This window comes from Mirounga leonina, unplaced genomic scaffold, assembly GCF_011800145.1.
Source record: "Mirounga leonina isolate KUSES-001 unplaced genomic scaffold, KU_Mleo_1.0 Mir_224, whole genome shotgun sequence".
NCBI lineage: Eukaryota > Metazoa > Chordata > Mammalia > Carnivora > Phocidae > Mirounga > Mirounga leonina.
Window position 1 is genome coordinate 4,886,530 of NW_023270615.1, and position 14,818 is coordinate 4,901,347.

Genomic DNA, 14,818 nt, shown 5'->3' on the forward strand with positions numbered 1-14,818 from the left:
AAATACATATATCTTTAAGATTATTTGAGAGAGAGGGAGAGAGAATGTGAGCAGGGGGTGGTGGGGGGGGAGAGAATCTTCAAGCAGACCCCCTGCTGAGCACAGAGCCCAACACAGGGCTTGATCCATGACCCTGAGATCATGACCTGAGCTGAAACCAAGAGTCGGATGCTAAACCAACTGAGCCACCCAGATACCCCTAGAAATATATTTTTAAAATATTGATTTTATACACTGCAACCTTACTAAACTTGCTAATTTGTTTGAGTAGGTTTTGTTGCTTCTGTAGTATTTTCTATATAAATGTTCATGTTATCTACAAATGAAGATAGTTTTACTTTTCAAATTTACTTTTTACCTTTCAAATCCAGATGTGTTTTATTTATTTTTTTTGCCTTATTACACTGGCTAGAATCTCTAGTATATTGAATAAAAGTGGCAAAAGCAGATATCCTTTCCTTTTCTCTGGTCTTAGGGGGGAAGCATTTAGGCTTTTACCAGTAAGTATGTTAGCTGTAGGTTTTTATGTAGATGCCTTTTATCAAGTTACAGAACTTCCTTTCTATACCTAGTTTCTGAGAATTTTTGTCTTTGATAGAGGTGAGCATTTGTCAAATGCTTTTTCTGCACCTCCTGATACAATCAGGTGGTTTTTCCTTTTTATTATGTTACTATGATTAATTATATTAATTTTATAATGTAGAAGTACTATTTAGAATATTAAGTCAACCTGGTTAGGATGAGCCCTGCTTGACAGTGATGTATTATCTTTTTTGTATGCTATATTTATTTTGCTAAAATCTTCATAAGATTTTTTACATATGTATTCTTGAGGAATATTTGTCTATAGATCTCTTTTCTGGTAATGTCTTTGTCTGGTTTTGGTACCAGGGTGATGCTGGGCTTATTGACTGAGTTGGGAATTATTCCCTCTTCAGTTTTCTAGGTGAGCTTGTATAGAATTGATACTATTACAACTTTTATTATTTGGTAGAATTAACCAATAAAACCATCTTTGTGGGAAAGTTTTTAGCTACAAATTCAATTTCTGTAATAGATATAGGACTATTCAGATTATCTGACTCATCTTCAGTGAGCTTTGTTTGTTGTGTCTTTCAAAGATTTTGTCTATTTCATTTAAGTTGTTGAATTTATTGGCATATAGTATTTATAATATCCTTTTCTTATCCCTTTATGGTCTATGGGGTCTGTAGTGACATCACTTCTCTCATTCCTAATATCTTAATATTTGTGTTTCTCTCTTTGTTTCATGATTAGTCTGGCTACTGGCTTATCTGCTTTATTGATCTTTGAAAGAACCAGTTCTTGGTTTCATTGATTTATCTCTGAATACTGTTTTATTGATTTCTGCTCTTTATTATTTCTTTTGTTTACTTTGGTTTTAATTTGCTTTATTTTTTTCTCGTTTGTTGAGACTTTCTTCTTCTTCTTTTTTTAATATTTATTTATTTATTTGACAGAGAAAGAGACAGCGAGAGCAGGAACACAAGCAGGGGGAGTGGGAGAGGGAGAAGCAGGCTCTCCGCCGAGCAGGGAGCCAGATGCGGGACTTGATCCCAGGACCCTGGGATCATGACCTGAGCCTAAGGCAGACGCTTAATGACTGAGCCACCCAGGCGCCCGAGACTGTCTTCTTTTTTAATACAGGCATTTAGTACTATAAAATTCCCTCTAATCATTGTTTTGGCTATCTCCCACAAATTCCAATATGTTATGTTTGCATTTTCATTTAGTGAATCTTTTTATTTATTATTAGGAAGCCTTAGATCTGAGTTAGTAATTCCATAGACTTCACCTTTCCCGATCTTAATGCCCTGCTTCATTTCTCCATATAATAATCTGGATGCATTTTTTAAAAGCACCTCAGTTCTTTTTAGAATGAGAAGCAGAGGTTATGTGCTATGGTGAGCGCTGTGAATTGTGTAAGACTGTTGAATCACAGACCTGTACCTCTGAAACAAATAATACATTATATGTTAAAAAAAAGAAGATAGTAGGAAGGGTAAAATGAAGGTGGGGGGCGGAATCTGAGGGGGAGATGAACCATGAGAGCCTATGGACTCTGAGAAACAAACTGAGGGTTCTAGAGGGGAAGGGGGTGGAGGGATGGGTTAGCCTGGTGATGGGTATTAAGGAGGGCACGTATTGAATGGAGCACTGGGTGGTATACGCAAACAATGAATCATGGAACACTATATAAAAAACTAATGATGTAATGTATGGTGATTAACATAATAATAAAATTTTAAAAAAAAGAATGAGAAGCAGAAGCAAAGAGATAAGTATTAAGACAATTATGTAAAATTACCTTTTGGGGGGAGAGATTTAGCCTGTAAAGAAGACTCTTTTACAGGGAAAATGCTATGAGTTGCTGGGATCTTATGAAATATGATATCAGTAGATTTGTTTTTTGCAGTGGTTCAAGTGGCCAGAATTTAACTAGAAATTAAAACTGGGCTTAGGTACTAATAACTTGCATTGGTTTATTGCTTGCATTTTTTCAATTTATCTCATTTCTTCTCTGTCCCTGGTTAGTACATATGGAAGCCATTATTGTTGGCTACTTGTTATTTTAATGACAAAGGGAATGGGGCTCACAGGCATTAAGTGATTTACCCAAGTTCACGTAACTTCTGAGTGATAGATCTAGAATTCCAACACAAGTTCTTTTTGGATCCAAGCCTTGTGTTTTTTTGCTCTACGCCACTGGTTGTCAAATTGTGATCTTCTATCAGCAGTGTCATTACCTGGAACCTTACTAGACATTAAAATTCTTTCTCCCTCTAGACCTACTGAATGGGGGGTCTTGGAGGTGGGACCCTGTAATCTGTGGTTTGGCATAGCCTTGAGTGATTCTGCTGCACACTCAAGCTTGATGGCTGCTGCCCCCCAGCCTGGTTCTCAGTCATGACCGCAAATAATAATTACATGGGTGCTTATGTCTTGCCAGCTTGACTAATGGGAGTTTTCAGAGATTTCCAGGTGATTCTAACGTGCAGCCAATGTTAACCACTGCTACTCACTATAGTACCTCTGGGAGTCACATTAATGACTCAGAATGTTTTCAGATTAATGTCACCGTGTTCCAACAAGTGTCTTTCTCTCCAGGTCATAAAGGTCGACACCTGCTCTCAAAATGACCAGCTGGATTCAGAGCCAGGAGAAAATAACATCTCAGAAGAAGAGGCCTGCAGCAAGAACTGGCTCACAGTGTCCAAATTTAGTCAGATGAGTATGTAACAGTCTAGACTCTTGGATCTCAAAAACTCTGGGGAAGTTTCCTCACTGTGTTCCCAGAACACCGGTGGTCCCTGCTGTTCTTTCAAGTGGAGATGAAAGAATGAGAGGGTGGCACATCCATTTAGAAAAAATAACTCCTTTTGATTTTTAATTTTTATGAAAAGGACAAAATTTCCATTCGTTTAATGGAATAGTTGTTGGGATCCAGAAAAGAAAAACAAGGTTCAGTTAGTCTCCTATCCAGAGCTGTTAAACCTGGCTCAGGGAGTATTCATTTAGTCTGATGTATGGAGTGCGGTTGTCTAATGTTATAAATTCTTAAGGTTCATGAGACATTGATATGGACCCTTACACAGAACTCAGTGGGATGAGTAGTGGTTGGTTATTTATTGCTACTGACATATAGTATTTATTCCATGGGCAAGTATCCCTTAATGGTGTTTTGTAAAGGAGAAAAGATGGATCAACTAGCTACAAATGAAAACTATGAGGTAGGCAGAAAACGTGAAATAAGCCTGGACAAGTAAGATAAGGCCAGATTATGAACAGAATTGGGAGCAGTGATCAGAACTTTGAACTTCTTGTGTTACACAATAAGAGACCTTTACCAGTTCTTTTTTTTTTTTTTTTAATTTTATTTGCTTTCACACATCTGAGGTTTATTCTCACTTAGGCAAAGCCCTATGCAAATGTTTGACAGGCAGCCTCCCATCCAGGGATGCAGGGACCCATGTTCCACCCATGTTGTAGCTCTATCGTGTTCAACATGAGTCTCCCAAGATCTCTGCAGGACACCTCCATGGCTGCCATGGCAAGACGGAATGCAGTTGATATCCATCTTTTGTTTACCCATTCATTCATCAGTGGACACTTGGCTATTCCCACCTCTTGGCTACTGTGAATAATGCTGCTATGAACGTGGGTGTGCACATATCTTCTTTGATGTGCCCTTTTTCTACCTTTAGTTATGGAGTTTGCTCTGCCAGTCTTCAGGTCAATTTTTGGAGTATTTAGGATGATTTGATAGTTATCTAATTGTATTTGTGGGAAGAGGCGAGCCTCGGGTCCTCCTACTCTGTTGCCATCTTCCTCACACTTCCTTTTTAAACAGAAGGAACTATGTGATCAGGACTCATAAATATTTAAAATTATTTGAAATACTAAACTTAAGGTACAAATAGACACTGTATTGAAATCTATGTTATTATACTTCTTTAAAACCTTGCTTTGTCTTTGGGTTGGTGGTTTTCAACCAAGGGCCAATTTTGTACACCTCCCACCTCTCTTCCCTGGGACATTTGATAATGTCTGAAGACATTTTTGGTTATGACAACTAAGGGAAGTACAGGTATTCTTGACTTCAAGTGGGTAGAGGCCAAAGATACTGCTAAACATCCTCCTACAATGGATGGGCTAATCTCTTTCCTTCCAACAAGGAATTGTCCAGCCCAAAATGTCAGTGCCACGGTTGAGAAACCCTGATTTATATTTTAAAATACTCAATTGTCTGTTAAATCACTGAGAATCAAGTGGACTCTAAGTTGAAAGAGACATTAGAAATTAAATTATTCAGAACGCTCTTAATCTATAGATATGACTCGAGAGCTTAATTGTCTTGCCTTAAATCACACAGGTTATAAGAGCCTACGATATTGGATAAATCAAATCCCATACCCAAAGATATGATTCTAGGTCCAGTTACAAATGTATTATTTTATCTATAAATGTTTATTTATATTATATTTCATATTTTTATAAATCTGATATTTAAGTTGTATGCTTTTCTTAAATTATTCAAGTTCTTTTCTTATTGATATACTTGACATATAACATTGTATTAGTTTTATGTGTACAACATGATTTGGTATATATATATGTGTGTGTGTATATATATATATATATATATATATATAGTGAAATGATTGCTACAAGTTAACAGTCATCACTTCACATACTTACAATTTTTTTTTCTTGTAGTGAGAATTTTATAAGCTCTATTCTCTCAGCAACTTTCAAATATACAATACAGTATTGTTAACGATAGTCACCATGCAGTACATTACCTCCCTGGGACTTAGTTATCTTACAGTTTGAAGTCTGTACCTGAGACCACCTTCACCCATTTCACTCACCCCCCGCCCCACTCCCAAGTTATTTAAGTTCTTTCCAATGACTTTCAAATAGAAAAAGATGCAGGTGGCAGGAGAATTCTGGGAAAGAATCTCAAGTCTGATGAAAGGGAGAGAAGATGTAGGGAAATAGGCTTACTCCACATGCCTAGTTAATCTGAGGAGACAAGGAGGCCCACTATCTACCTGGAACTGAATCCTGAATTAAGACTCTTTTTTTTTTTTTTTTTTAAATACATCTGAGTTAAGCATTAATTGAAGAAGAATTTAAAAATAAAAGTTTGAATGTTGGGTGATACCCTGTCAGATAGCTCTCTCTGAATACAAAAAGAGAAGTTCTGAGGAATTTATGAAAAGGAAAGGTATATTTTTAACTTTTCCTCTAGGTATTTTATTTTAATTTTAATTCTGCGCTCTCATTGAAACCATATTGATCATAATTTTATGATATTACAAAAATATCATATGACATTTTGTGACTTTTTTCCAATAGATTTCTTGTACTGTGTGTGTGTGTGTGTTTGACACAAAATCATTAGAGAAAAAAATTACTGTTATCTCCTATGTCCTACATTTAGCCAGGGACTCTTTATAAGCCTTATTCTCAGAATTAATCCAATCCAATAATTAAATTATTATTGGGCACCTACTATATGCCAGTGACTTTGCAGGTACCAGTATAAAAAATTGTGACAATAATGATCCTTGCCATCCTTTTTAAGAAAGAGCTGAAAATGGAATTTGTCATCTGGTATTCTTTTCTGTCTTTTGTTTTTGTTTTGTTTTATTTTTTCAAGTAGCCTACTATGATGCTTGATGCAGTTGTTAAGGAAAGATGCCTAACAATTTGGAATGAAAATTTCATGTGTTTTACATAAACCATGGACAAAAAGAATCACTAAAGGTGTTCTTCTGTAGGGAAGACTCAAGTTATGGACCATTTAATGCTTGACTTTGATTAGCGAGCATAAATTATTATAAATGTGAAGGAAACTACTGATGAATAGAAATACTGTAGAATATATAGCTTTCAACCACTTGAGGAAAAAAAGGACCAAGAATCTTGGTAATACTTGCTAAAAAGAGAAAAAGAAACTATATTCAAATTTAGATGAATGCACTATGTTCAGATCTTCCTATTTAGGAATGTGATTTGAATGTAACACATTTTCAAGTATTCTCTAATTTCTTTTTTTCTCTTTCTTTTAACAAGGTCTGGAACCCTCTATATATCAGAAAATGAAAACCAAAGAAATGGAACAGCATGCTATCCAAGTCAGTGATTATCTAAAGCAGTCTCAGGAGGTAAAGACATCTTATTTGATATTAAAAAAAAATTTATGCACACACCTCTCTAACTCCTTGACTGTGTCTGTTTTACCTTTATGTCCCTCAATTGGCTTCTCCTTTTTACTGGTATTACATTTAAATCCTTGCTTTGAATATATGCTCAGTTTTTTTCACTCCCCTCGAGCCCCACCCCCCACCCTTTATTCTTTCCTTGTTGTTTTTCTCCATGCAATTTATTGGTCCACCCACTACTTTATCGTGGGTGTTTTTAGCCTGAAAGATCAATAGTTCAGGAACTTTTGAAACTGTTTTGAAATTTATGAATGTTGCCAGGTGGAAGAAAAATAGGTATTTGCATTACACTTTAAGAGGTGGAGCTAGGGTCAACATATAGAAACTACTGGGAGGCAGATTCAGCCCAATTTGAGGAGGAATTTTTAGCAATTGGGGCTTTCTAAGGACGGAATGGTTTATTTCTGGAAGTAGTAAGTTCCTCACTTAGTGTGGTTAGTCAAACAGGCCGAGCCAACCTCTTTGCAGATGTGTTGGAGGGGATTTGGGCCCTGCAGGATGAAAGAGCCTCCAACACCGAGGTTCTCTGATTTTACGGTCTTTGTTTCTTACGTGCCCGTTTTACTGCCATCTACCATGTGGGGAGCATGATCTAGTTAGACTAACCCAAGAAATCTGATTTTGGTCTTGGTTTGAACATTATTTCTATGAACTCGGGAACTGTATCCACATTACCTGTATGAATGTACATTAATAACCTCATGAATGGAATCTGTGGAAGGTTTTGAAATTAAACCGTCTGACTGCTTGGAGGTGAGTGGTGGCAAGAACCTGTCTGCTATGTCCCAGGTTTCAGGGCGTGCATAGTAATTAACCTCTGAGCTTCATTAGCCGTGTCTCTAAAATGGGGTTAATGCCATCCTTATGAGATTATTGGTAGTGGATAACAAAAATAAGACCAATGGAAATGCCTAGAGTGATGCCCGGAATGTAGTAGGTTTCAGGAAGTAATAGTTGAATCTAAATAGGAAATAGAATGATAAATTCAAAGTAATGTTGTTCTAAATTATCATCCACTGAAACAACAGTGTCCTGATAGAGGACACAGAGATGTAATGATTCATATTTCTTGTCAACTTAGACCTTCAATCCTTCTTCCCTATCATTAACTGTTCACTCTCATTTCTGCAAAAGCCATTGTTGTATATTATGTTTTCTCTATGATGTCCCCATACAAGTAATTTCATTCTGTTAAAGTCAGTCAACACATTGAATTGTTCAGATATTGTGCTAACATTATGCATCTTTCTAACTTGAGTTTAGTGCATCCAGTAAAAGAGAAATATTGAGTTGGGCGGGGGAGGGTGTGTTTTGCAAATGTATTACTGGAAGCTTGGGGTGGGAGAATGTTGGGGGAACATGTAATGACCTTTCCTTTCTGCTCAGGATCTGAGCAGAAACTCTTTGTGGAACTCCAGGAGCACCAACTTCAATAGGAACTCCCTGTGAGTATTTCTAAATGTCTGTTTTTAAGCATTTTTGGCTTCTGTTTTGTTTTTTTTTTTTACCTTATTTATTTTTGTTTTTGATTTTTAAACTGATTTGTAACAAAGGTTTAATTGGGTCAGAAAAAGAGGTGAAAAAGAAGTGTTTCCAATGACAATATTTTCCTTTTGTCAGCAAGAAGGAAAATCATTTATTCTCTAAGTTTTCCCATTTCTGGCAATAAGATCCCACCTCAGTGCCTTTTAAGAATATAATGAAACACGTACTACCACAGCAGATTAAGCATTTGTCTTTTCAATGTCAAAAAAGCACACACGGAATAATGAGTATCCTATCTTTTCTGACAGATAAGATTGTGAAATTTGCATTCAAGACTAGGAATAAACCTGTCTGGCCTAAAGAAAAAGACTGAAGATCTGATAGTTTTCTCTTTAGATTTTTTTTTTTCAAATTTTTAATTTTAGTTTATGAGGTTGATCTTTTTTATTTTTGGTTTCTCATGAGCATCCTAAGTGTCTATCAAAGCAGTAACCCTTTGAGGATTGAGACAAAGCAAAGGGAAGACGGGGATCAAAAGAGAGGAGCTAGAGAACTCACATGGTTGTAGGCTTGAGTATTTTCCTGGAATTTTATTTATTCAGAGAAATGAAGTTTGAAAACCAACCAAAGCAAAATGATTCTATTTGGTTTGTAGTGTTTTCTGGACTTTTCTGGTTACATCATTCAATGATCCATGTGGCTAGGGGAGCAGAATTCAAAACCATCTACTGTATGAAGGGCCAGTTGATACCAAGCAGGTGGAATGTGACTTGAAGTTTGCAGCCAGCTCAATTTGAGATGGCCTTTCTTTCTGGTGCTCCCATCGAGGTCTCTGTGTGCAAGCCTGCCTCTAGACTTCAAGTGCACATGACTGTCTCCTCCCAGAGGTTCAGTAGTTTGTGCTCATGCAGAGTAGTGGGTTATTGCAGCATGAAATTAAACAATAATTGTAATTGTACTCTCTTCCCTAAGGACCTTCAATACTGGAGATACTCTTTGAACGAATTTATTCAGACTTGCCCATGGCCACGTGTGCACTTGAGCAGGGCAAGTAACAATCTACAGAGAGCTAATTTCAGCCCCTGAACATTTAGGGGCCACGTGGGCTAATGAAACTGATTTGTAGGCTTGTCCAGAGACATTCACAGACTCATTTGTAGGCATCTGCTCTGCATAGTTCAGGAACCCTTTAGTTTAATTGATCCAGAACAACACAAACACAGTTAAATCTTACATATGTCGTTTGATCATATAGCTAATTAAAAACCAAAACCAACGACTGCTTTTTGGTTAGCCTAGGGCATGCACAGTAAGTGAATTAGACGCATATATGGTGCTCATTTTTCTATGAAAAATAATTGTAGGGTTGCAAACCATTTCTCTGTTGATAGAAATAGGGGTCAAATGGCACTTTGCTTTCAAAGAAAATCTACATACACACATACATGCATCTAGACATATAGACTCTGTATTGTTACTATTGTACTTCTTTGGTCATTGAAAAATTTAAAGCATTATCTAAACAACTTTAATTTTTCAAACAGGTTGAGAAGTTCAAGTAGAGTTGACAGTAAGTTCTTATATGTTATTTTTTTATCTTATTAATGGAGAGGTTCCCTCTGCTGCTGAGATTTTTGTAGTCCTTGAAATTCTGTATGTGATTTTTGTCTACTGTACGAAGTAGAAAGTTCAATAGTAAAGTAGAAAGTTGATTGTCTTTCTCCACATAAATCAGGATTGATGTCTGGTTTACAATTTTTTTTGAATTGCCTATTTCTGACGGTGATTTTCCAGTTTTCTCTGTGAGTGAGGCTGTTGCCACTGAGCTCATTTCAACTGTTCAGCAATTCTGTCAGTCTTTTACATACTGCTCACAAGGAGCCCTTCATCTTATATGTGGATACCTTTTCCTGTATGGCTTCCGTAGGACTTTGCCCCAAGTGGCTGAGTAGGGCTGGGTCATGTGAGACACTCCCTGGCAAAGCCACTGTCGAGGCTGTTCTCAAACTTTACCACAGCCTATGGGCTCCTTTTCATGTTCTTGACCTCTTGATGCCATTGGGCCCCTTCTCTTCCACAGCCTTGTGTATCCCACTCTCTGGTTCCCAGTCATCAACTTTGCCCATCTTAGCTATCAACTTTGCCTCCGTACCACCCCCAGCCCCATCCTTAGGAGCTGTCTGTGTTGCTCTATCCCATGGCTTCTGCCTTAAAGCCTCTGATATTTATTTTCCGATGTAAAAAGTTTTGCCCTTGATTTTATGTGAGCCTTCTGGTTGGTTTCTCTCCCTTTGCACTTCCCTGTGTTCCCACTGGAGTTACCTTTCTGAACAATAAATTGTCACTTACGTCTAAGCTTCCAGTGGCTTCCCATTACCTACAGGATAGGCTGCAAATCCCTTAATCTTTCTCAAGTGTTGATGAGGGCCCTCATCCAGATATACAGGCTCATGTTCATTCTTTCACTCAACATTTCTGCCCTGCAGAATATGACCACCTACTTGTTCATCCCTTCACTTGGGTGTCTTCAAGCCATCTCCAACAAAATGTGCCACCTCCTGCCTCCCCCACCTTAGGAAATGGCAACGCCGTCCTTCCAGTTGCTGAGGCCAAAGTCTTGCCATCATACTTGGCTCCCATTTTCTCACATCTGCACTTCCAAACCATCAGTAAATGCTTCAAAATATATCAAGAACCTGATTACTTTCCTACTTTCCCATACCACTCTTCATCTCCTCCCTGGATTACAGGATGACCTCCAAACTATTACTCTCTGAAAGTCTATTTCCAGAACACAGCTAGAATAACACTGTGAAACCAAAAGTCAAATCGAGTCACTCTTCTGCTCAAATGGCATCTCATCTCACTCTCTAAAAGCAAAGTCCAAATTGGTCTACAAAGCCCTGTTGCTCTGCTGTCCTTCCTCCAACTCTCCAACCCCATTTCCTCTCAGCACAGTCCACTCTGGCCACACTCTCCATGGTCCTGCCTCAGGGCGTTTGCACCTGCTGTCACCTCTGCCTGGAATTTTCCCTCATTTTTCCATATGACTTACCTATCACTCCCTTCAGGTCTGTGCTCAAATTTTACCTTCTTACAGAGGCCTTGGCTTGCCATCCTTAAAATAATAAGCTCCCTGTCTCCCACACTTTCTAGCCCCCTAACTTGATATATATGTAATACTGTATCCACTATATATTTACTTGTTTATTTAATTTCTTTCCTCTCACTGGAAAGTAGCCAGAGACTTTATCTGTTTTTTACACTGGTCTTTCTCTTAAGCAGCTAGTAGGTGTTGAGTAAGTGTGTGTTGAATGAATGTGAACAAATTCTCACAGCTCCTTAAATGAGCCAGGACTGAAACTCAGCATTATCAGATTCAGATGCCCATGCTCTTTAAGAATATCACGTTGCTTTGGAGTTACAGGTCTGTCACCCAGCCACCAAAAAAAAAAAGAAAAAACAACAACAACAAAAAAAGAATATCACGTTGCTTGTCTATGAAGGTTCCATAACCCTCTGTGTACACCTCTATTATAAATACTTAGCCAACTGTGTTGTGACTATAGTCTACATGTCTTTAGCTCCCAGTATTTCACATTTCCTTTTTTCTAGGGCGGAAGCCACAACTTACATCTGTTTTGGCTAGCATGACCTATAGCGGGAGCTGAATACGTTTTTATTTTTATTATTGAATGAACTCAAAAGAAAGGGTCTTTTCTGCTGATCTTACTTTTTACTAAGCACCCCCAAAGGAAGGGATTTTTGTTCCTTTCCTTATCCAGCAACAAGAAACCAGAGAGGTCTTTGAAATTGGGCTCTAATTATGCTGCTTACTCTACTAGGTATAAAGCAGTTACCACCATGAGACTAAAGCTCTCCACTTTAATTTTAATTTTATGAAATGGCAAAACTGTTGCAAAGGATTTCTCTGGAGACTTGTAATTTAGGACTTGAGCAGATAGAGGAGAACCAGTTAAACCTGCAGGAGGTGAGCCCAACAAACAAGCCCCTTGGTGTCCTATTCTCCACCCACTCCTTTGTTTCTGGTATATGCCTCTTAATTTGTTTTCATCACTTTGTTGTCATTTTAGGTCAATGAAGTAGACTGCTAATAACTTGGTATTAATAATGTCTTCATATGGGTACTGCATCTTGGTGGGAGCTCAGAGAATTGTGCTTTGGGGATGTCATGAAGTGTGATGGGCAGCCCAGTGCCTTCTGCAACCCAGAGGTGTAATTGGTTCAGAGGAAATACATCTTTGAGGCTAATATTACCTGTCTTTCTTCAATTCCCTATATAAATATGTTTGGAGATATTACATTGATGATTGGAAGTTGTCAGGATACCATGCCCAATGATGTGGTTAAAGGACATTAGGCAATCTTTCTCAAATACTGAGAAGCCATTCCGATTAACCTGTTCAATAATAACTTTGAAGGCAATATATTCATAAGCATATATTTATCTCCAGCCAAGTAATTAAAATGCCAATCTTCTCTATAATTTCAGAAATCTCAGCCTCCTTAAAAAGCCCTCCAGAGCCTTGCCATCATTACTCAGGTAAGAAGCATGTGTGCATTGACATGTCAGCCGAGCTAAACGTCTGTGATTTTGCAGTTGCAAACAGAAATATTGATGAATCACAGAGTATTGATAGGACTCCCAACTTGAAAGGCTGCTGTTCACTCTCATGAGAAGAACATTCAGATTTCTTACCCTGCCATTTACTTGGGAAAACAAGTTGTTAGGATTTAAGAGAATGTGGGATTAAAAACAAAACAAAACAAAATATGTACCGGGGGCGCCTGGGTGGCTCAGTTGGTTAAGCGACTGCCTTCGGCTCAGGTCATGACCCTGGAGTCCTGGGATCGAGTCCCGCATCGGGCTCCCTGCTCAGCGGAGAGTCTGATTCTCCCTCTGACCCGCCCCCCCTCATGTGCATGCGCTCTCTGTCTCTCATTCTCTTTCTCTCAAATAAATAAATAAAATCTTAAAAAAAAAAAAAAAAAAAAAGCATGCTCGGGCAAGTTCCAAATGGTGAAGAAGGGTGACCTTGAGGTCTCAAAATTCCTTACAAGCCCAAAGCCAGAGCTCTCCATATTTTGGATTGGGGCCTGAAACGAGTTCTTTGAAGGAGGATTTTATACCCTCACTGGCCCTCAGCGAACATAACCACTGAATGAATGCCAGCCCCATCGAGTAAATTCAACAAAGACATCTTACAAAGATGTTATTAAACAAGATGTCGAGGGTCTTGACTCTCATAAGCAACATTGCTTCACAGCGCTTCAGTTGTCTTTCTTTCCGAGTGGGAATCATCGTACTTGCCCTTCCTGAGGAACAATCTGCCAAAGGGCTAGCTGGGAATTAAGAGGGAAACACTTTGAAATGCAAAGCAATAGGACAACCAACTGGACTTGTGCCACTGGTTGGTCTTTTGTGTGTCATCACTCTCAGCCTTGGAGGAGATGAGACGTGGGCGAGGTCTTTTACACAGTCTAAAGCTCAGCACCTGAGTACGAGTTTCGTGGTGTGACACTTACCATTATTATCAGCTCAAGGTCATGTTGTCAGGGCCCAGTAATAGACTGTCTTTTCCTAAATTCTCCCCTGTAGCGAACAGTGTTTCAGTGGATTCCAGACTCTGCTTTCCAGGCCCTTATAACTGGGTCTTTCAGCTCAGCAGTAATCCAATATTTTGACTCCAGCTGTCAACTTTAGAAAGTCTGGTGAAAAATACTGTAACTCATATTGACTCTGATCTGTTAGGATACGGCTCTCAACAGGAAAATGCAGATCACTTGCTTCTAATTAAAATTGGCCTCAGTTCTCTCCGGGAAAAGAAGGTGAACGGTGCAAAGTCAACAGTAGATGTCCCCACAGTCCACTGTGCATTAGATTTGCTCTGGGAAAGAAAAACCAGAGAAATGAAGATCACAGAACGCTCTTGAAAAGGAAGTTCCACATATGTATGGATTAGTCTGTGATTTGGTATTCAGGAGAGGGGAGGTGATAGCCCCACTCAGACCATGTTATGTAATCTCATATAATTTCTAAGACCAGGGCATAGGCTTCCTGTTTAAGGCATAGTTGATTTTAAAAGCTGGATTATGGAAAATATTTTTGATAAAGGCAAAAATGGGGGGATCTTTGAAATGAAATATTTTAGCATTATATGAACAGGCTGATGTGGGGGAGGCTTTCTGTAAGTCCAAGCCACTGATGCATACTTAAAATAGTAAATCTGTTTTTGTTTGCAGCCATTGAAAGGAACAATTTAATGAGGCTTTCTCAGACTATACCATTTACACCAATCCAACTGTTTGGTGAGTGTGCCATTTCTACCTTCTTGAGGCTGTGCCAGGGAAGAGGCATACATCTGAGCAAAATCAAAGGAGGAGAAACCATGTTGCATCATTTTAGCTGAAATTTTTGTTTTGCCAGTGATTGAAGTCTAGTGCGATTAATTTTCTAAAATGGAAACTCTTGTTAGCTGTCCAGCCAGCATCGAGGATCAAAATCTAATACTGTGGGGATGGGACCTATAATGAGCAGCAGTTGGGAAAAAAGCAATAAT

General features: G+C 38.4%; 1 protein-coding gene across 1 annotated transcript in view; it reads left to right on the forward strand.

Annotated features, from left to right (window-relative positions):
* Positions 1 to 14,818, forward strand: part of TRPM6 (transient receptor potential cation channel subfamily M member 6) — a 167,076-nt gene that overhangs the window by 133,399 nt on the left and 18,859 nt on the right. Inside the window, exons 28-33 of the mRNA XM_035029044.1 lie at positions 3,130 to 3,253; positions 6,604 to 6,695; positions 8,139 to 8,197; positions 9,782 to 9,807; positions 12,751 to 12,801; positions 14,502 to 14,567. Of these exons, the coding sequence (XP_034884935.1) occupies positions 3,130 to 3,253; positions 6,604 to 6,695; positions 8,139 to 8,197; positions 9,782 to 9,807; positions 12,751 to 12,801; positions 14,502 to 14,567 (418 nt within the window). The remainder of the gene's footprint in view (positions 1 to 3,129; positions 3,254 to 6,603; positions 6,696 to 8,138; positions 8,198 to 9,781; positions 9,808 to 12,750; positions 12,802 to 14,501; positions 14,568 to 14,818) is intronic.